Raw genomic sequence first — 21602 nt, forward strand, 5'->3', positions numbered from 1 at the left:
AGACAGCTCTCGCCATCCAGAAGTTTCCATTCCTGGTAGAGTGTTTTCTTTTTCTCCCGTTTCAAAATCCGCCGCGCCGTTGGTTCCAGGCGAGAGCAATGCACGCGCGCGTGCAGCTATCTGATTGACGAGATAAAGCAGGATCACATGGCTTCAGAAGGGAAGATAGATTCAAGAGTGCTTGATTGATGGATTTTAAAGTGATCTTCTTATCAGTAGCTCGCTACGGAAATCATCAGGGAGGGTTTTTGTTCCCAGTGATTGTCTGGTTGATGATTGTGTGCTGCTTTTTGGCTCGTGTTAGTAGCAGATGGAGATAGAACAGCTTTCAACGAATGCAGAAAGCTAAGGCAGTGCCGTGGAAGTTTAGGTTCTTGCTTTGCATTAAGTTACGAAATCGATGATACTTTGTTACATTCTTCTGTTTCTGATGACGGAAATACTTTGTTATATTCAAAACCGACGATACTATGCAGCTTTGAATTATTTCAGTTGAATCAGGTAGAACCACCTAAAGTACTAAATTGGGCATTATTTTCTGGAGTAGTACGACTCTAACCACACACACCTTAAATAGCCGTATTGTTCAGTTAGCGCACATACGACCTCAGCAGAGCGAATCTTTTCCTGCTCATACGTGAGAGCAGGACTAGCTCCATGTTTCCCTTTATGGCTCGGGTGATGCCACATGGACATTCCAAGTTCTTTATGTTCACCAGCTCTGCCCCAATTGGATCCACAGCATCTATCCTATAGTTTTCTCAGTGGTGGGTTTTTTTTTTGACACTATTTTTTCCGGATGACAGTTGTTGGGTGGTCATGTGAAGGGCTCAGGGGAATTCGGTGGGTTCAGTCTGCAGGTGTGTGATTGTGATAATCAGATGAGGAAACAAAAGGCGACATGGGTTTATCGGAGGCTAGCAGCATCTTTTCGTGATTATGCCTTTGTTATCCTCTCACTTCCACACAGCTTTACAGGCATCACCTAGGATCTTTTCGGAGGCCTGATAAGTTGAATCGATCAGGCATATCTTTGACGAATCATCGACTGTTGAAGCTGAAGATTCCAAACTTTTGCAATATACCCTGCAGTTCAGTCCAGAGGAACCTGACTAGAGAATCAAGAGGGGATCATTCCCAGTGTCTTTGCATCGGTTCACATGGTCCAGACATCTGAATTTCCCATGGTTCAGGTTCATCAGCAAGTGTCATGCAGTGACACTGTTACTTGATTGCATGAAGCCATAGAGGAGGAGGAGAAAATTTTCAAAAAAAAAAAGTTGAAGAAAAGAGAGGTGACAGACTGACAGCAAGACCGGGTTCAGTTGGCCACTCCCGGTCCGCCCGAACCGTTGAAAAAATATTCCCTTTTTTTTTTTGCTTGGGGAGTTGTGGTTTCTTTCCCGGCGATTACCAGCGCGGCGACCACTTCAGAGCTCGGGCGAGCCCACGAGTGCACCACCATCACCACGACGGCCGTTGCGATGACGACGGTATACTGGTATGGCTACATGGCTACGTCTCTCTCTCTCTCCCACTTCGACCTGGCCGGCCCTATCAAAAGCCCCCCTCCTCCCTTCCACCCCGCACTCCCTCACCTCCTCCCACCTTCCCCTCCTCTGCCCCCACCTCCCCTGCTTCCTTCCATTCCTCGCTCGCTCCTCCGTTGCTTCCTCCCTGCCCCCGTCCACAGTCCACTCCACTCATCGGCCCCGCACCTCGGTATTTGACCGATTGGTGCCTTGGTGGAGGTAGCTTGCGAGCCTGTTAGCTGCTTCTTGCTTCCGGTTCTCGCGTTCATACCAGTGCCGATTACGGGGTGTCAGAGGCCGAGAAGCTCGTGCGCGCCAGGGAGGTGGCGATGGAGAGGTACGAGGTGATCAAGGACATAGGATCGGGCAACTTCGGGGTGGCCAAGCTGGTCCGGGACGTCAGGACTAAGGATCTCTTTGCCGTCAAGTTCATCGAGAGGGGAATGAAGGTGACCTTATTTTGACTTCTTTACCTTCTCCCCTCCCTCAATCGGGTTCATCTCTCGCGTCAAAAACGTTTTGGTCATGGAGTTTGCGCAATCGGTTAATGCGAATTCTTGCAGGTGGGTTTCGATCGGATTTTCGAATTTCGTGCCTCCTAGGTTTTGCTTGGGCTCCTGTAGTGCATAAAAGGAACTCCTTGATTGGGGTTGGTATTGGTACTGGTCGGTACAGTTTACTTGGTTGTTTGATGATTTGGTTTGTTGCCACTTACTGCCTACCTGCCATGTATCTGCGTTACTGGTATAGCTTCTTCGGGAGATGGTGTGGCCATTATTTCCCCACCGATCTGCTCTGTTGTTTTTTTGTGTCTGAAATTTTCCTCTGAATGATTGAGGCTCTACATATGGAGCGTGAATTTGGACCACCTCCATTATTCAGATCCTACAATATGTTTGCTAGCAGTGATGCATGACTCTTTGCTTGCTTGGCCTCAAGTCACACTTGGCTGATCAATGCAGATGTTACTCTGCTTCTCGCTGTTTCCAAACGAAGAGCTGAATCTTGCACCAGGCCACCTCTTTACTGATTAGTACATCCATCAGTCTAGCTCTGTTGGATTTAGATGATTATGTATCTCGTGCCATTGATGTGATTTGTTAAAGAGCTATAGCTTCAGTTGGGAAATTCCTTTTTTACATCTGAGCTTGAGACCACTTCCAAAATGTGCACCACGTTTTATTAGATGAACTTCAAACTGAGTGAATGGTCCGTCCAATTTATTCCCTGTGATACGTTTTATTAGATGCTGCAAACTTCTTCTTTTTATTTTAATACTGCAAACTGCATGTATTGTTAGTTCCATTTATAGGACTATGCAACCTTAGTTATTCATTTTCGACGAAGCTGGTAAAGTTGGAGCGGTCCAGAGTTAACAAAATCTGCTATGGTAGGTGGACATGCTTTACTATAAATAATTCATACAATCATATCTAGAGGATATTACTAGTTAAATGGATGCTATCATTGCAAACTTGCAAGATTATACTAATGTGATAAAACTGCCAACAACACACTTATGGTTTAGTTGATCTTTCCCACATTTTTGCTAATAATACCAGCTTCGAGCTAATTTCAGCTTCCTAGGAGGCTAGGATCTGTTTTAAGCTATCATCCTTGTTCCATGGACGTCTTTAACTCTGTAGTTGATTAATGGTACTGTTGTAGTGGTACAGCTGCTAAATGATGTGTTGGACTTTATTTATCTGGGTTAGATTAGTCGATCAGTTGCTTTGTGTTTACTTGAGTTCATCATATTCTTTACAGCGTCTGTTTACCTATAACCATTATTTTGTCTTGCCAGTTACAATTTTTCATCGCACTTGACTGCTCCTCTAGCTCACTTCAGTAAAATGCTTTTCCGAAATGATGCTTGTGTATCTTTTGTTTGTCTATCAATTGCTAAAATCTTTTCTTCTGCTTCCATAGATTGATGAGAATGTCCAAAGGGAAATCATGAACCACAGATCGCTGAGGCATCCAAATATAGTTAAATTCAAGGAGGTAAGTTCCTTTTTGCCTTTGTGAAAGCAGTACAAACTTAAATATTCATCCGATTCTAGTGTTGAGAACAATAATACATCTGATTCTGTGCAATACTTGTGGTGAATGTTTTTTTTGTCTAAATGCATCAATACCTTCTGTTTCATACTACAGAAGAAGTTATGCAGAATATCTCATAAGAGCTGCTAGTGACTTTTATAATTTTATGGGAACATCTCCACACATTCCATTTTGTGAAAATTATTCAAAATTGCTAGAACTTCTGAATTGAGATTGAAATGCATAAGAGAACATCTAATTTTTGAGTGACTAGATCCAAAAAATAATCACAATATGATGCTCAACTTCTAAGCTCCTGGGTTATTCACCATCCAGAAACAAAGTATTGCTTATATGTTATCCATTCTCCTATTTTTATTGGACAAATGGAATTTAAGGCGAAAGGGATCTCCATGTGTAGACTTGAATGGCTTATCTCATTATCTGGTAGTGAGTAGGTTCTGTTATGATTGTATTGTCATATGTGCCTTTACTGTTTTGCATAGATAGTGTATATGCTGTGTGGTTACATAATTATGTGGTAGAATAATTCCTTTAGATCCCCATTCCTAGAGTTCTTGTCTGTTTTTTCCTTGTGTGGGACTAGTTGGCAACTTGTTTCAATATCTGTTGGATACTTGGATGCCTATCAGCACTCAGCAGCTATGCATAGTCTGCACTAGTGCCATGCCCTCTAAGATGGGGAAGTACTTATGTCATTCAGGCTTGGGACTTTTTTGTCAACACTTCATAATTTTTGATTGGTTATAATGTAATCATTCGAAGTGACAGCACCCCAGAAGTTTTCTTTATCCTCTTATTCTCTTTTGCAAATGAATGGTGTTTCTGTTATTACATATTCTTGTTTGCATGGAATTCTTTAAGAGATGTTCCTTTGAGTAGATATGGAATTAGCTGCAAGACATATCGATCAGTTATGATTCAGTGGTAACTTACATTCTGGTTCTGAGGTACTTAGTTTGAATTTTGCAATACTGGAAAAGTACTTAGTTTTGTGATCATTTGACATTAAATGTTGAGGAATTAATTAGATATATTTATCTATACATCTGCAAAAAAGTTCTATCATTAAGGTTTATCACTACTTTTTTTGAATGGAAAACACTAGTATCGGGACCTATCGTGGTCACTGCATCTTTTCTTCTCACACAAGTTTGAATCTGTCATCATTTCTAGATTGCAAACTTAAAGAGAGACTTAGTTTTTCAGGTTGTGCTAACTCCCACACATTTGGCCATAGTTATGGAATATGCTTCTGGTGGTGAGCTATTCGAAAGGATCTGCAACGCTGGGAGATTTAGCGAGGATGAGGTAGATCAGATTTACTACAAGGGAATCTGTCATTTTAGCCAAGAGATGTTTTGCTATTGACATTTATTTATTCTTCTCCATAGGCAAGGTTCTTCTTTCAACAATTGATTTCCGGAGTTAGCTATTGTCACTCCATGGTATATTACTAACTTTTCAAGAGCAACTATTAAGTGGAACATTTGTGAGTTGTGACAAGACAATATCTTGTTTTGTTGCTGCAGCAAATATGTCACAGAGATTTGAAACTAGAAAATACTCTGCTGGATGGTAGTATAGCACCTCGGTTAAAGATATGTGATTTTGGTTATTCCAAGGTAAACTACTGCAATCTTCTTACCTTAAATAATAACCACCTTGCCAAACTAAACTGTTGCACACTCGTCTTTTTCAGTCCTCTGTGTTGCACTCACAACCCAAATCCACTGTTGGCACACCAGCTTACATTGCTCCCGAGGTGCTTGCTAGAAAGGAATATGATGGAAAGGTGATCCAAACCTTTGCTGTTTCCCTTTTCTAATTGTCTATTGTTTTTTGGAATGGTAAAAACTAATTGCATAGTCTAAAAAAAAATGCAATCTTAATTCCTTTAACTCAGCCTTCACCTTCTTCAATTTAGGTCGCCGATGTTTGGTCATGTGGAGTAACTTTGTATGTGATGCTTGTCGGGGCTTATCCCTTTGAGGACCCTGATGAACCAAAGAATTTCCGCAAGACTCTTACTGTGAGTTGACCCCAAGTGTCACGCAACAATCAATTATGCATATGAACTTATGCATTTCACCTTGTTCTGCTCAGCTCATACCTCCAATTTTCTTGCAGCGGATTCTCAGCGTACAATATGCCATTCCTGATTTTGTCCGAGTTTCGATGGAGTGCAGGCATCTTCTGTCCCGGATTTTCGTTGCAAACCCTGAACAAGTAATTTTTCTTTTTCAAAACATTTAGATGAAAAAGGAAACACAGAATTTCTGCATTCTCATCATCCATTGGGTGCAGCGGATAACCATCCCGGAGATCAAGAACCACCCGTGGTTCCTGAAGAACCTGCCCATCGAGATGACTGACGAGTACCAGATGAGCGTGCTAACGGCCGACATGAACTTCCCCTCACAAAGCCTGGAGGAGATCATGGCCATCATACAGGAGGCGCGGAAGCCTGGCGACGGGATGAAGCTCACTGGGCAGCTCCCTGGCCTGGGAAGCATGGAGCTGGATGACATTGACGTCGACGACATCGACGTCGACGACAGCGGTGATTTCGTCTGCGCCTTGTGACGAGCAAGCTGTTGGTTCAGGCCGTCCGACGCCGAAGCCACCTTGAAATTCCTTTCTCTTCTGGTCATGTGTTCTGCTGTTGATCCACGACGTTTGTTTCAGCGTGCTCCGAGCTCCCATTTTGTTGTTGTGATATCACTGTCACTTCACTTGTTTTCTGTAACCGAGGTAGTGACGCTGTGGATAAATAAGACTTTTTAAGGCTGTATTCTTGCTGAATTCTTAGTGTTCGGATCCTCTGTTTGTCCTGTATGAAGGGGCTGTTTCATGAACGTCGCAATGTGTATGTTCGTGGGCCTGTTCTTTCCCGTGACCTTTAGCCTTATGTACTGCATCTGCATGCCGACGCCACTGCTCATCTTGTTTTTCTTTTCATTCCACTGAACCATCTTTATGTACTGAACTTACTGATCATATTTCTTGGTCATTTTACTAAAGGGGTGTTTGGATACCCCATGCTAAACTTTAACACCTGTCATATCGTATGTTCGGATGCTAATTAGGAGGACTAAACATAGTTTAATTACAAAACTAATTGCACAGATGGAGTCTAATTCGCGAGACGAATCTATTAAGCCTAATTAGTCCATGATTTAACAATGTTGTGCTACAGTAACCATTTGCTAATGATGGATTAATTAGCCTTAATAGATTCGTCTCGCGAATTAGACTCCATCTGTGCAATTAGTTTTGTAATTAAACTATATTTAATACTCCTAATTAGTATCAAACATCCGATGTGACAGGTGCTAAAGTTTAGCACGGTGTACCCAAAACACCCCTAAATCACTGAAATATAGACACACGTTCGAGAAAAATAAAATCACTTGGCACATGATCAGAGAGCATCAGACCATAAAAGGTAAACGAACCCATCCGAGGGAAGCAAATTTTCTCTAGAGGAAAAATTAGATGGGCTCCAGTTCTGCCTGACCCAAAGTTCGATATAGGCCGATCGGGTGGGCTAGCATTCATTGAGGTTGCGGCCCATTTCTCGCTTCGGCCCGCTAACGCATTCCAACGGCGCAGGAAGCGACGAACGGTCCAGATCGAGCGTCGCAGCCGCGACCTGCGGCGCCCACTCCTAATAGTCTCCGCCCACCTATATAAGCTCTACCCGTCTCTCCACGCAGCCCTCTCGCCCAAAACCCTAGCCCTCGCGCCGCCGCCGCCCCTAGCGCTCGAGCTCCTCGCCGCCCGCGAGCTCGCGCTGCAACGCCGCCATGAAGGTACGCAGCTCCTCTCCGTACCCGCGCTGATTTGCAACTCTGGGTGTTCTTAGATGGGGTTTGTGGCTATCTAGTGTCTGATGTGCGTGCCTCTGGCGATGCTTGCAGTTCAACATCGCGAACCCGACCACCGGGTGCCAGAAGAAGCTTGAGATTGATGACGACCAGAAGCTGTGAGTATTTCTCGTCCTCCACTTGTTGTGTATTTCTCGTCCTCCACTTCTTGTGCCCTTTTTTTTTAACTTAGATCCGTGTGAGCGCTGTATTGCTTCAATTGAGCACTGTTCTGGCTATTGGTCAGGCGATTGGGCGTCACGATATAGTTTAGGAATCGTTTATCTCTTTCAGCAGTTTGGCAGCTTAGCTTTATGACTACATTAGGTTGTAAACTGTAGTATCCATTGAACACAAGTTTTGTAGATGTTGGGTTATGAGTGGATCAGCCTCCTGGTGTGTGAGGACTAATTAGAATGAGGGCAGTAAAAATTGGCTAGGACATGGTTGTTAATTTGCAGTTGAGGTTGTTTAAATCTAATCAGAATGCAAGAATAGTTTTGATTGTGATTTTATCTCTGATTTGCTATGAGATGACATTTTAGTGTTTGTTTCTTAGGTCATTGCAGTCAAATATTCACAAATCTTTTTTGATAAATTGTGCTCACTAGTGCTGCCAAACCTTAGGTCATGCAGTCATGATGTCTTTAGGGCATATAACTGTTTATGAAATAGGAAAATTTGAAGTTACACTTTGAAAACAGAATGGTAACATGCTGAAGATACGTTACTTTATTTATTTATTGAAGTGCGACTGCATTTTCTTCTCAGCCTTATCTATTTCGCTGTTTATCATTAGGGTGTATATTTCAGATATGTTGTTTGTTCATGCTCCACTTTGTTTTTGGTTCCAATATCTAATACCTATATATCAACTGCAGGCGTGCCTTTTTTGACAAAAGGATCTCCCAGGAGGTCAGTGGTGATGCTCTGGGCGAGGTAATCTTCGAATAACTTTTTTCTTGATGATCCTTCATCCATCTGATTCATGCTCAAATAATGTTTAAAAATCTTGGTTTTGCAGGAATTCAAGGGTTATGTCTTCAAGATCATGGGGGGTTGTGACAAGCAAGGTTTCCCCATGAAACAAGGAGTGCTAACTTCTGGCCGTGTCCGCCTTCTGCTCCACAGGGGTGAGAAGCTGTACTCTTGTTTCCACAGCACCCCTAACTGATCGGCTTCTTTCTTCTTTCCTTGAGGTTATTAGCTGAACATTTGTTATGCATTCTGTAGGAACTCCATGCTTCCGTGGCTACGGTAGGCGCGATGGTGAGCGCAGGAGGAAGTCTGTCCGTGGTTGCATTGTCAGCCAGGATCTATCTGTTATCAACTTGGTGATCGTCAAGAAGGGCGAGAATGATCTCCCTGGCCTGACCGACACTGAGAAGCCTAGAATGAGGGGACCCAAGAGGGCCTCCAAGATCAGGAAGCTGTTCAACCTTTCCAAGGATGATGATGTCCGCAAGTATGTGAACACCTATCGCAGGACATTCACTACCAAGAACGGTAAGCTTTCTCATGTCGAACTGCGTTGCTGCCTTGACAATTTTGTTGATTCAAGTGCATGCCTAGTTATATCACTGCAGATGGGAGGAATTTCCTAGTCTTGAAAATAAGTAACTACTCCCTCCGTTCCAAATCTAGGTCGTTTTGGCTTTTCTTTTTGCATAGATATTATGCATCTAGATATAGTAGTTAATTTAGTGTCTAGTGCTTGAATGCTGTGACTTGGTTATTGTTCAGCCCTTGTTTTACTTTTATATTTGGCTAGAGATACTTGAGGATTAGCGAAATGTGTTTTTATAGCCATTGTTTTCTGAATTGCTATGTTAACCTGATTACTTCCTTTGCCAGGCAAGAAGGTGAGCAAGGCTCCTAAGATCCAGCGTCTGGTGACCCCCTTGACCCTCCAGAGGAAGCGCGCTAGAATTGCTGACAAGAAGAAGAGGATTGCCAAGAAGCAGTCTGAGGCTGCTGAATACCAGAAGCTGCTCGCCCAGAGGCTGAAGGAGCAGAGGGACCGCCGGAGCGAGAGCTTGGCGAAGAGGAGGTCCAAGCTTTCTTCCGCCGCCAAGGCCTCCGCTGCCACCTCCGCTTAAGATTGTATGGAGCTTGAGAGATGTTTGAATGCCTACCTAAGCTATAGTTGAAGAACCCTCATGTTCTGTGTTGGATCAGTCGACCCCCTACCCTTTAGCTTTCTCGAGTGCAATTTTGCATGAACATGCTGCTGGCTTGTCGGAATTTTTCCAGTACTGGAGATTTACCATGTTGGTTTCTATTGTGAAAGTTTCAGATAGCTTTATTACTTAGCACACCGTCATATGTCAACCTTCTGCAATCTTGCAATTTAATTGTTCTCCGATTCGTTACTAGCCACGATGGCTGTTTCGCGCGGAGGGTTTGCTGGATTCCTGGATTGGTTTGGTGAAAATGTCAATAGCGTCGCTAAACTACCTCCTCTTGCTCGCCCTCGTGCTCGCTCAGTGGTCAGCTGCCAAAACATCGCTCCAAATACCATGGTCAAATTATTCAGTAATTCTTGTCATTGAAACCATCGCTCCAAATACCTTGACCAAATTATTCAGTAATTCTTGTCATTCAAACCAAACCATCGCTCCAAATACCTAGGCCAAATTATTCAGTAATTCTTGTCATTCATTTGGTTGGCCAAGTTATTTTTCTAAGGAAGAGGGCTCTCCCGATAAGTTTCGGTCGAGAGCCCTCCCTAGCCCCCATGTCTTATCCATCCGCACCGCGCGAAAAAGAAAGAGGTACGCCGTCTTCCACCCGCACGCGATGGCTCCTGATGCACCCTGCTGCTCCCACCCTCGCCCTCGCCAACGTCGCCTCCGACGTCGACGTGATGGCAACGGGGCAGGTCGGGATCAGGTGGAGCTTCCGCGGACCCGCCCCCGAAACCCGAGCCAAAAACCCGTCCCGGCCCTACCCCTGAAACCCGAGCCAAAAACCTGCCCCGGCCCCAAAACAACAAATGGGTGAAAATTTTCACCCGAACCCGATGGGCCCGGGGTCGGGGTCGGGTGGAGCTTCCGCGGACCCACCTTCGAAACTCGAGCCAAAAACCCGACCCGGCCCCGAAACAACAAACGGGTGAAAAACTTCACCCGAACCCGATGGGCTCGGGGTCGGGATCGGGGTCGGGTGGAGCTTCCGCGGACCCACCTTCAAACTCGAGCCAAAAACCCGCCCCGGCCCCGAAACAACAAACGAGTGAAAAACTTCACCCGAACCCGATGGACCCCGACACCCGACGGGGGGCCTGACACTCGAGCCGTCGACGAAGGTGGCCATGAGGCACAGGAGCTCGGCACGCCGTCCGACGTGAGGGACAGGGCCAACCGAGGAGGGGCTCGCCGGCCGCCGTTGTGGCGGCCTCGTGGGATGGAGCGCTAGCCGCGGGAGGGGAGAGAGGGGAGGGGGGGCGTGCGGCAGGGGAGCCAGTATCGCGCTCGACCGCTCGCTCCGGATCAGGGTCACCTGGATGCGGAGCGTCGCGGGGGCCGGGGCGAGGTTGGCGGCGGGGGCACTGGCTACCGCCGCGACTGGGCTCGCCGTGGCCGTCGGTGACGGATCCAGGGCGCTGCCATTGGCGGCGGTCAGCACGTCGCGCCGGACGACCGTGCGGGCTTCGCCGGCGAACTCGACGGCTTCCTCTACAGGCTCGGGCTCGATCTCGACGGCCTTCGACCTCGGCATGCCCCTCCTCTAGTCCCCTTCCCCCTACTGCGGCGCGGCGGCATGGCAGCGGCGGTAGCAGGCTAGGGTTCCGGTGAGTATTGGCTGGCTAGCTCGCGGAGAGGGATAGAATAGGGTGCGGGTGGGAGGAGCGGCGGGCTGTCATAGAGGCGTGGGGTGCAGGTGGGAGGAGCGGTAGGCGTTGTGGGCCGGCCGGTTCCGTGGGCTGAAGTAGATAGGGAGGAGCGGTGAGCGTTGTGGGCCGACCTCGTTGACTTCGTGGGTTGACCTAACTAAATCAGGCCCCGCCCCAACCCATTTCGAGACCTCGAACCCGTAGCCCCGCGGGGGAGAAACTAGACTCGCCCCTGCACCCGCCGGGTCTCAAACCCGCAGGTTTCGGGTGTGAACCCGCCCGATTGCCATCCCTAGTTGGCGAGGTCCGTTCTGCTCTCCACCTCCCCCTCCCAATCCACATCCCCTTTTCACCTTCCCTGCACATCCCTCCCCGTCGCCGCCTCCACCACCAGCTACGACCGGTGGTGATCTTGCCGCCGTGCCGCACCGCCCACCTCCCACCCCCGCCACACGCCCCCGCCCTTCCTAACCACTCCATGCCTCGCCCCCACTGCCCAACCCTCCCCAACCGGATATCCTGCACTGCACTCGCCCCCACCCTAAACCCCAAACCTAAACCCTAGCCCCGCCGACCTCCTCTGCCGCCCGCGCCTGACGGCGACCCGCCGCCGGCCACTCTGCCCACAACCCGCCGGAGTTGTTACTTTTCTCCTTTTTTCCCCCTTTTCTAGCTTTCGATCTCTTCCTCCCTTCCTCGGATTGCTAAATCGGGAGCCCTCTCACAATAAGCTTAAATCGAGAGGCCTCTCGGTTCAGCTTTTGCCTTTTTTCTAATGCAACCGTCATGATCTTGTACCAATTCTTCCCACACAGCTGCCGCCCTTACCAGGTAAGTATGCTTGCATTGAATTCCGTTTTTGTACCCGTTGACCCTATGAATTCCGTTGATGACCAACTTTAACTAAGTTTATCCACGAAGAGGGAGCCTGTAACCTGTTATACCAGATTTCATTGCCTTCAGGAAATTCCAATAGGTCCTTGCATTCGAATCATGTAAACCAGCAAAGAAGAACATAAGATGGTCATATAATGTATATGGGTTTGATCGTAGAAGCCTCAACTAATTACTGGTACACTAAACACCGATTCAACACACTGCCTGAAGTTATTCTTACCTTCATAATATTGGGATAAGGGAGCAGATGCATGCTACCATGCTCCTGACAAACTTGCTGCAAACTTGACTAGGAACTCAAGGCCATTTTCATGCACCTGACAACGCATAGGAATACCTCCTGAGTCCATTTTGTCCTTGTAAACTATTTCCATATACATTCTTGCGCTTGAGAGAGTTTTGGCATTTTCTTCTGAAAACTTTGCCTGGAATTGTTTGCGCACAACAGATATCTTATCCTTTTCGTCAGGAGTAAGCTTTGCATTTTTCTTATCTTTGATGGGAGACGCACCCAGTCTCATGAACCTCCTCAGGACCTCGTCAACCCAGTTCTGCCGCCGCCGCAGCCCGTCTGTGGCATCAGATCCTTGCACCCGTCGAAGAAGTGGCACCGGGCTTGCCACCGGGAAGGCGGTTCCATCTCCTCCCCGCGCGTCCCGTCTGATCCCACAACACATTGAATTTACACGAGACCGGCGATGGGAGTTGGCAATCGAACAAACGCGGCGGATGGATTGGCACTCGCGTACATACCTTGGAGGAGCTTGAGTCCCGTCGTCAAGCCGGCGACCGTTCGCACTGTGCAAACACTTGCTCTGTCTCGGGATTGGCCTGTTCATCAGCTCGACATCAAGAACGCCTTTCTCCATGGGACACTTTCAGAAACAGTGTACTGCTCTCAGCCGACTGGCTTTGCTGATTCCTCTCATCCGAACTAGGTATGTCGCCTCAACAAATCCCTGTATGGTCTCAAGCAAGCTCCTTGTGCCTGGTATAGCCGTTTTGCTACCTACTTGCTCAGCCTGGGATTCATGGAGGCCAAGTCCAACACATCACTGTTCATCTTCCGGCGCGGCACTGACACAGTCTACGTGTTGCTTTATGTTGATGATATTGTTCTCACCGCCTCGTCGTCTGCACTGCTTCGTCAGACTATATCGGCTCTTCAGCAGGAGTTTGCTATGAAGGATCTGGGGGACCTCCATCACTTCTTGGGGATCTCAGTTCAGCGGTGTTCTTTTTTTAGGCCTGTTCCTCTCCCAGCGGCAGTATATCTTGGATATCCTTCAGCGGGCTGCCATGGCTGATTGCAAGCCTTGTTTGACTCCAGTCGACACTCAGTCGAAGTTGTCCGGTGCTACTGGACCCTCCGTCAGTGATCCGACTCACTACCGCAGCTTGACCGGGGCTCTACAGTACTTGACTTTCACGCGGCCTGATATCTCCTATGCCGTTCAGCAGGTGTGCCTTCACATGCATGATCCTCGGGAGCCGCATCTCAATGCAGTGAAGCGCATCCTTCGGTACCTTCGGGGGACGATCGACTATGGGCTTCTCCTTCGCCGCACCACACCATCCGAGCTTGTCATATACACCGATGCTGATTGGGCGGGATGCCCCGACACGCGCAAGTCCACATCGGGATATGCTGTGTTCCTAGGTGCTACCCTTGTCTCATGGTCATCTAAGCGTCAGCCGACAGTCTCTCGGTCCAGCGCGGAAGCCGAATAACGCACCGTCGCCAATGGTGTTGTTGAGGCCGCCTGGTTGCGGCAACTTCTTCGAGAACTCCACAGTACACTTCCTCGAGCTTCGCTGGTCTACTGCGACAACGTCAGCGCCATGTACCTCTCGACGAACCCGGTCCAATACCAATGCACCAAGCATGTGGAAATCGACCTCCACTTTGTTCGTGAGCGGGTGGCCGCTGGTGACGTGCGGGTCCTTCATGTGCCGACTACGTCCCAATTTGCGGATATCTTCACCAAAGGCCTGCCGACCTCCGTCTTCACCGAGTTTGGGTCCAGCCTGAACGTCTGTCCGATCGACGTTCTGCCTGCGGGGGGGTGAAAGCGTGATTAGCGCTCCCTTGGTCTGTTGCCTTGCATGGCACTGTTTTGGTTTCACGCGTGCGTAGATCACGGCCAGCCGGCCCTAGCTGTCCAGGCTCGTCTATATATTGTATCCGCCTTCCTGAGTAATACAATCAATCTTTACGCTTGATTTCCTCTAGTCTAATACTCACGGAGGCGAAGGATTTGGCGCTTCTGGTCCTTGGCCTCGGCACTTCCAGTGGAGAAGAGGCGAGGATGATGTGCCCGCGGCGGCGGTGGTAGCGGTGGCGGTGGCTTTGCCGGGGAGGCGGTTGTAGTGGATGAGAAACATAAGCTTTCAGAGACGGCTAGTCCATCCGCGACAAAGAGGTGGCCGTCCCCGCTGGCAGGAGGAGCCACGGCCATCGCTGCGGCGCGGGCACGCGGGAGGATCGGAGCGTGGGGGGCATCGACGCAGACGGAAGAAGACCGTGTATTAACGTATTTTACAGAAATCCCCCTGAAATGGATCGCACTATTAATCGCGATCCGAATATTTAAATAAAACTCTCTTAAATGGATCGCGACTATTAATCGCGAACTGAATATTTACATATAAAATCCTTAAATGGACCGCGACTATTAATTGCGATCCAAATATTTGCGGAACCCCCCACCCCCCCCCCCCCCCCCCCCCCCCCCCCCCCCCCCCCCGATTCCGGATTAGACCTTGGTGTGCGCCTGGCGCCGGCGCATGCGCGACGGCGGCGGGCTCCGCCTTAGAGCCCGGCACCGGCGGGGCGGGACGGCGGAAAGGAACGGTTCCTAGGCTGTATCTGAAGGTGGCGGACCGACAGAGGCCTGGAAAAAGGAAACGGAGCGGATGGGATGTCGACCTCGTGCTCTGAATTTGCCTGGACATTGTTGTTCTTGCTGTTTTCCCCATCTTGCTCTCGTCTGATTCGCTCGGGATCTGACGTGGGAGGACCCAGTCTCTGGAGGAGGAGATGGGAACTAGTTGATCGGAGTACGGCGGGCGGGCGGACGGCACCGTCGGAGCACGCCGCCATAGAATGCCGCTGAGCAGGGACAGCCGTCGGAGATTGGGATTCCTCGTCTTCGTCCACGGGCACGGGGACGGCCGAGATGCAGATGGTGGTGCGCCGCCGAGCCCGCGGGGGTCGTGGCTAGCGGCCATCGAGGCGAGCTTGGCCGAGCAGGTGGCCGAAAGCGCCGACGGCGTGCCGGAGCTCATGAAGCCCAATCTCGCAGCAACTTCAAATTGGCACGCGGCTGTAAGTTTCTGTCACCCAATTTGGAAACTGAATCCAGCATTGGCCAGTCACCAATTTGCTTGTGAGATGTTCTTGTAATAATCTTCTTCTGCTAACGTCTTGAGCTTTCTCGTCGTGTTGTTTCTGCTGAAGTCGACAGCAGGTGCATGGTGAAAGTTTGTGTCAAGGCATGGTAAGTCGTATGATCCGGAACCTCGCGGAAAACTACCTGAAATTACTGAGTAATTCTGCCCGCTTATTCTTGACTGCACGCGCCCGAGAGTGTAGCAAACGGGAGGCTTGGGAAGTGTATTATCAGCGCATTGTGACATCCAAATGGGTGTGATTTTACAATTCAGGGGGTGTTTGGATACGAGGTGCTAAATTTTAGCAGAATCACATTGGATGTTTAGATGCTAATTAGGAGGACTAAACATGAGCTAATTACAAAACTAATTGCACAGGTGGAGTCTAATTCGCGAGACGAATCTATTAAGACTAATTAATCCATCATTAGCAAATTATTACTGTAGCACCACATTGTCAAATTATGGACTAATTATGCTTAATAGATTCGTCTCAGAAATTAGACTCCATCTGTGCAATTAGTTTTATAATTAAACTATATTTAATACTTCTAATTAGTATCATCCGATGTGACAGGTGCTATAATTTAATGGTGCTATAATTTAATGGTGCTATAATTTAACAGTATGTTTCAAACGCCCCCTTAGCTCGTTCCCGGATCCCATCCGTGCATTGTCTAAGAAAGAGGCATTGGATGTAATTCACATGATTGCAGTTTGCCCGGCAGGCGACGCCGGAGGTCTAGCAGACTGCAGCAGAAACCAAGGAACAGAAAGGCACAGACAAACACAAGCACACAGTTCACTGCATTTCCTCCGAAAGAGCAGGAACCACACAAACAAACATTTCACATCACTGAATCTGAGAGAGGCGCCTCAGAAGATAACCAAACAGAACCATCAAGGGATCAATTTATTGAGTACCAGTTCACTAGGCATTGCAATCCCATTATCTCTTTTATTTTCTCCTTACCAAGGTCAAAACCCCAGAAACAGCTAAGTCGGCAAGTCGCACACCCAAAACATCAAACAAAAACATAGTACTATTACAACACATAATGCTAGCTACTGTCTTCCACAGCTCCACAAGTGCCTCCTATAGCTCAAGAGCATGTAACTTGTGCCAAGAGCACCCACCATACGAAGCACCAACGAATGAATAGGCATCGGTCACTGCTTTCAAGTCGCAACTATTCTACCCTCTCTGTTTGGTTTCGGCACTTTAGAAAGCCAGTGGCAGCGGCAGGCTGTTGTTGAGCCCTGACCGCATCCTCCTCTTCCTGAGCCTCTCGGCAATGATGAAGGCAAGCTCAAGGGACTGGGAGGCATTCAGCCTTGGGTCACAGTGGGTGTGGTAGCGGTCGCTCAGGTCATCGAAGGTCACGGTCCGTGATCCACCAATGCACTCAGTCACGTTCTGCCCAGTCATCTCCAGGTGGATACCTCCTGGGTGGCTCCCTTCTTGGTCATGCACATCGAAGAATGCACGTACTTCAGCCTGTTAGGTAGTAAAGCTCATGATTAGTCAACATATTGGTTGTAAGGCTAGGATGCTCCTAGATAAACTGTAAGTGTTCCAGAAGTACAAAGCTAGAGTAAACAAATAAACATGGAACATAAGTAAAATGGCTACTATCAGAACACAGGTGAAAACACGTATAATAGCACCACCTAAAATGCAGACACAGTATGCTTAAAAACGTATTAATAATTTTACTCCAATTTATTCACTTGTCGAGTAGCCTAAGTAGACAAACGTCTATTAAATTATAGAACAGATAGACTCTTCTGACAGAGGATAACCTATGCCCAAACTAATAAGTTCAGATATCATCTCATTTGTCCAATACAAATGAATGCCCAAACAAAATTGAGCCTCTATCAGAGTTATCATACTATAAATGCATAATATCACAGAATGACATGGAAGTTACTGATGGAAGGCAACTCACAAGAATGGAGTCGAATGGACGAGTCTTCAAACCACAAGGGGCCTTGATTGTGTTTCCATGCATAGGATCAGTAATCCATGTGACAATCAGTCCAGCATTGCGGACAGCACGGATAAGATGAGGCAACTTCACTCTCATGTTCTCTGCCCCCATCCTTGTAATTATGGTGATTCTTCCAGGTTTGTTTGAAGGGTTCAAAATCTCAATCAGCTTCACCAAGTCACTGGGGTTCATTTTGTCGCTCACCTACATTTCCACAAATTGCATGCCAATTTGACAATCAGCATCACAAGATATTGAGTACAATAACTAGAATTCACTTGGCCAATACAAAAATGGATTTATAAAGCTGACCTTTATGCCAAGAGGGTTGGCAACACCTCTGAGGAATTCAACATGAGCCCCATCAAGTTGGCGAGTGCGCTCCCCAACCCACAGCATGTGGGCCGAACAATCATAGAAAAGGCCACTGGTGGAGTCCTCACGGGTAAGAGCCTGCTCGTATGGTAAGAGAAGGCACTCGTGCGAGGTCCAGAAGTCAGTAGTCGTCATTATCGGGTGGTCAACTGTAAGCCCCGCTGCAGTCATGAATCCAAGAGCCTCATCCACCCTATGGGCCAATTCACGGTACCTATACAGCATCCAATGAAAAAAAAAAAAACAATCAGATTAGAATTTTTATTTGACAATTATAAAGCTCTAGATTCAACTAAAATTGCAACCACACCTCATATAGTCATGCAGAATATGAGTAGCTATTCACGAGTCAGTCTTGTTTCATGCATGCCATTATGAAAACACCTTTCCAGGGAAAGCCAAACACTCATCCCACATTATATTATTTGTATCAATATAAACAGTATAGACTAAAATTCCGAAATTTGAACAAGATAAATATGTATGACCCATAAGAAAATGGATTGCATGGTGGAGCTCCATACTCAAGTTGACTAATTTAATACTCTTAAATACAAAATTGCTAACGTGCAGTAAGACAATGACATGTTTTATTGACCGACAATAGTGATTTCTCAATTTACGTTGACGCAAACAATCAATATTGGTGACAATGAGATACAAAGGAAGAAAGCGATGCCCTGTTAGCAGTCTCATTGAAGGAAAGGGACATGTAAAAGGAAGATCGCACATATTCTACTGACTTAAAAAAAACCACGTGATATTTTACAACACTGCCAACTAATGAACAATCAAGAACCACCAAAAAAGCTGAGCACAATTTATTCACCTAACCAAGCCACAGGAAAAATATCTAAACACTTCAAGAATATTTCTAATTCCATCCATATTTTCAACTTTCAACAAATGTTCATTGCCTATCCATTGGTAAAATTAGCACAAAAAGAGGTAAATTTGTGTTCTCACGGGCAACTAGTTATTTTTCTTTTATCATGATAAAGGGATATGTGAAAGAGATTCGTTTCAAGAAGACAGCAACGTAGCAACCTCCACACCAAAAGACAGAAAGTGCTGCAAAAAATCGCAGGGAAAGGGACGAATTTTCTCACCTATCACCTTGCTCGCTGTGATCCATGAAATCGAGATTCCACTGTGTGACGCGCTGCATAGCAGCGTAGCCTCCAGTCGCGAACGCGCGGAGAAGGTTGAGCGTGGCCACCGACTGCGCGTAGGCGCGGATCATCCTCTGCGGGTCCGGCACGCGGCTCTTCTCGGTGAAATCGTCTCCGTTCACGTTGTCGCCCCTGTAGCTCGGCAGCTTAACGCCGTCCCTCTCCTCGAATGCCTCGGACCTTGGCTTGGCGAACTGGCCAGCCATCCTCCCCACCTACCAATACCATACGAACAGATCGGATCAGATCTAGCAAATCGACATGATTGGATGGACGAAATTGATGGTGGAATCGATGGGTTGGTTGGTACCTTGACGACCGGGACCTGACCGCCGAACATGAGGACAGCGCCCATCTGGAGCAGGATGCGGAAGGTGTCACGGATGTTGTTGGCGTGGAACTCCTTGAAGCTCTCAGCGCAATCTCCACCCTGGAGGACGAAGGCGCGGCCCATGGCGGCCTCGGCGAGGCGCTCCTCGAGGTGGCGCGCCTCCCCGGCGAACACCACCGGCGGGAACGTCTCGATCGTCTTGAGCACGGAGTCCAGCTCCTCCTGGCTCGGGTACTCGGGGAGCTGCAGCGCCTTCTTCGACTTCCAGCTGTCTACCGTCCACTTCCCTTGCGCCGCCGGCTTCTTCTCCGGCGTCGCCACCGCAAAGGACGAGGCCTTGGAGGAGGAGGCGGCGGGGACGGCGGACCCGTTGTTCTTCGACGGGTCGGCGGCGTGGATGGCGGAGATGGTGCGCCTCTTCAGCGGGACGAACGCGGCCGCGCGGCGCGGCTGGGATGCCGCGCCGCCGGATACGGCCGCCGCGGCGGCGGCGGTTGCCGCGGAGTTGGTGGCGAGCGCCATTGCGAGGCGGGCGAGAGGGGGGTAGGTAGGGTTTGGGGGAGGAGTCGTACGGTGCAAGGCGTCTCCTCTGAGGAAATGGAGGCGGCGAGCGGGGAGGTATTTATTGGCGGACGGAGGAGGAGGGGGTTGGTAGCGGTGAGCGACGACGGGGGTGGATGCAGATGGTAGTTGCCGCCGGGTGGTGGAACGAAAGGGGAAGGGCAGTTTGGGGATTTCGACAGGGATGGAGCAACCGGGTTAGGTAAGGAGTTTGCGTCAATGACAAGTAGGGCCCTGTCACAGATAGGCTGGGGTGGTGGGACCGTGGGAGTATGCTTGGAAGGTAGGTTTTCCGCGTTCGGCTCGGCTATTAATCGACCGAGCCGCTGACCTGATACAATAGTTGACGGCTTGTGCAGTTTGCCTCGTACCTGCGTGAAAATCTTAGTTACGTGACCTTGATGACATCAGCCACTCGTCCTACCACTAAATTTTACTCGGTCCAAATTGGACACGCACTCACAAATTTGACATTGCCTAGATGCTAACATAGTTAGTTTTATCTGGCTACTAGAGGGCGCAATAAGTTTATTGAAATTTTTTTTCCTATAATCAGTAAGTCTTGGTTGGCTTCAAATCCTCGCAATTCATTGTTGAACTAGACATCTCATTGCTCTTATCTTTATACTAAAACCTAATTGCGGAGTTCTACTATAAGAATCCATGTGTTTATTTATACTAAAACTAATAATATAATTCTATAAAACAAATTTTATATGCGTGTCGATTATTATAATTAAAGCGGCTTTCCTGTATAGTGCTTCTTTGGAGCAGAAAAACATCGTTGTTGGTATCTGATGACTTCATGGAAATCTAGGATTGGCCTTCCATGGCAATCATGCTGCGTCGAGGGTTTTTTTAGATGGAATGTGGATTTGTTGGCCGCGCACTAACCATCGTAGTGGGCTAGCGGCTCAGTATCCGGCTCCGCTCAGAGCTTCGTGGCCTGCCAGCGGCTCCAACCAAAACTATCGGTTGCGCCAGTACGGCTTCTCCGTTGGAGCTGACATGTAGGCCCCAATCCCTTTTGTCGGTCTCCACCTGCCACCGAGCGACGAGCGCGACCAGCCATCAAAATCAGCCGCGCTCGCCATCACGTGTGCCCCACGAGTGGGCCGGGGCTTGCATGGTTGGTGGCACGCACGGGCCGGGGGGATCCGGGGCCCAGCGCAACTGTGTGCCTCTCCGTGTGGCTCCCTGCCCGCCCGGCCAGCGGCGGAGCGGCCACATCGCGCAGGCGTCGGACCCGCTGCGCTGCCCTCTCTGATTGCACGGCGATTCTCCACGTGGTGCGCTACAGTCCTGGACGTACGAGATGCCACAGACCTGGGCGTCGTTTTCTGACGAGACGGCATAATACTCCGTCTGCGTGGAACCGGAGATGCCGCATCGAGATTCCCGAGGAATTTGCCTCGCGGCAAATGGAAAAGAAAAAACAAGGGCCGGGCGCGTGCATCGTGAAGATACGCCCATGTGTTGCGATCGGGACCAGAAAATGTGCTCTCTCTCTCTGCTCGGCACTTCCTGCTCCATGCATGATAGCGGTGTCACTGCTTGTTGGTTTGAATGATGGAATGGG

The 21602-nt window shown here is 48.4% G+C and overlaps 3 protein-coding genes across 3 annotated transcripts; 2 read left to right on the forward strand and 1 right to left on the reverse strand.

Annotated features, from left to right (window-relative positions):
• The first annotated feature begins 1569 nt into the window (after nucleotides 1-1569).
• Nucleotides 1570-6401, forward strand: LOC117842756 (serine/threonine-protein kinase SAPK2). Its single transcript, XM_034723264.2, has 9 exons — nucleotides 1570-1981; nucleotides 3462-3536; nucleotides 4806-4907; nucleotides 4991-5044; nucleotides 5129-5221; nucleotides 5299-5391; nucleotides 5524-5628; nucleotides 5727-5825; nucleotides 5904-6401. The coding sequence occupies exons 1-9, from the start codon at nucleotides 1862-1864 to the stop codon at nucleotides 6180-6182; spliced, it is 1020 nt and encodes a 339-aa protein (XP_034579155.1). The 5' UTR covers nucleotides 1570-1861; the 3' UTR covers nucleotides 6183-6401.
• An 872-nt stretch (nucleotides 6402-7273) lies between these two features.
• LOC117842757 (small ribosomal subunit protein eS6) lies at nucleotides 7274-9780 on the forward strand. Its single transcript, XM_034723265.2, has 6 exons — nucleotides 7274-7411; nucleotides 7520-7584; nucleotides 8347-8404; nucleotides 8490-8598; nucleotides 8699-8971; nucleotides 9320-9780. Exons 1-6 carry the CDS (start codon nucleotides 7406-7408, stop codon nucleotides 9562-9564), a joined length of 756 nt encoding a protein of 251 aa, XP_034579156.1. The 5' UTR covers nucleotides 7274-7405; the 3' UTR covers nucleotides 9565-9780.
• Nucleotides 9781-16474: 6694 nt separating this feature from the next.
• On the reverse strand, nucleotides 16475-20050 carry LOC117844786 (phospho-2-dehydro-3-deoxyheptonate aldolase 2, chloroplastic). The gene is made up of 5 exons (XM_034725577.2): nucleotides 19442-20050; nucleotides 19069-19346; nucleotides 17897-18173; nucleotides 17543-17788; nucleotides 16475-17088 (listed from the first exon to the last, which is right to left on the reverse strand). The coding sequence occupies exons 1-5, from the start codon at nucleotides 19982-19984 to the stop codon at nucleotides 16813-16815; spliced, it is 1620 nt and encodes a 539-aa protein (XP_034581468.1). The 5' UTR covers nucleotides 19985-20050; the 3' UTR covers nucleotides 16475-16812.
• Nucleotides 20051-21602: the final 1552 nt, after the last annotated feature.

Source organism: Setaria viridis, chromosome 2 (genome assembly GCF_005286985.2).
Source record: "Setaria viridis chromosome 2, Setaria_viridis_v4.0, whole genome shotgun sequence".
NCBI lineage: Eukaryota > Viridiplantae > Streptophyta > Magnoliopsida > Poales > Poaceae > Setaria > Setaria viridis.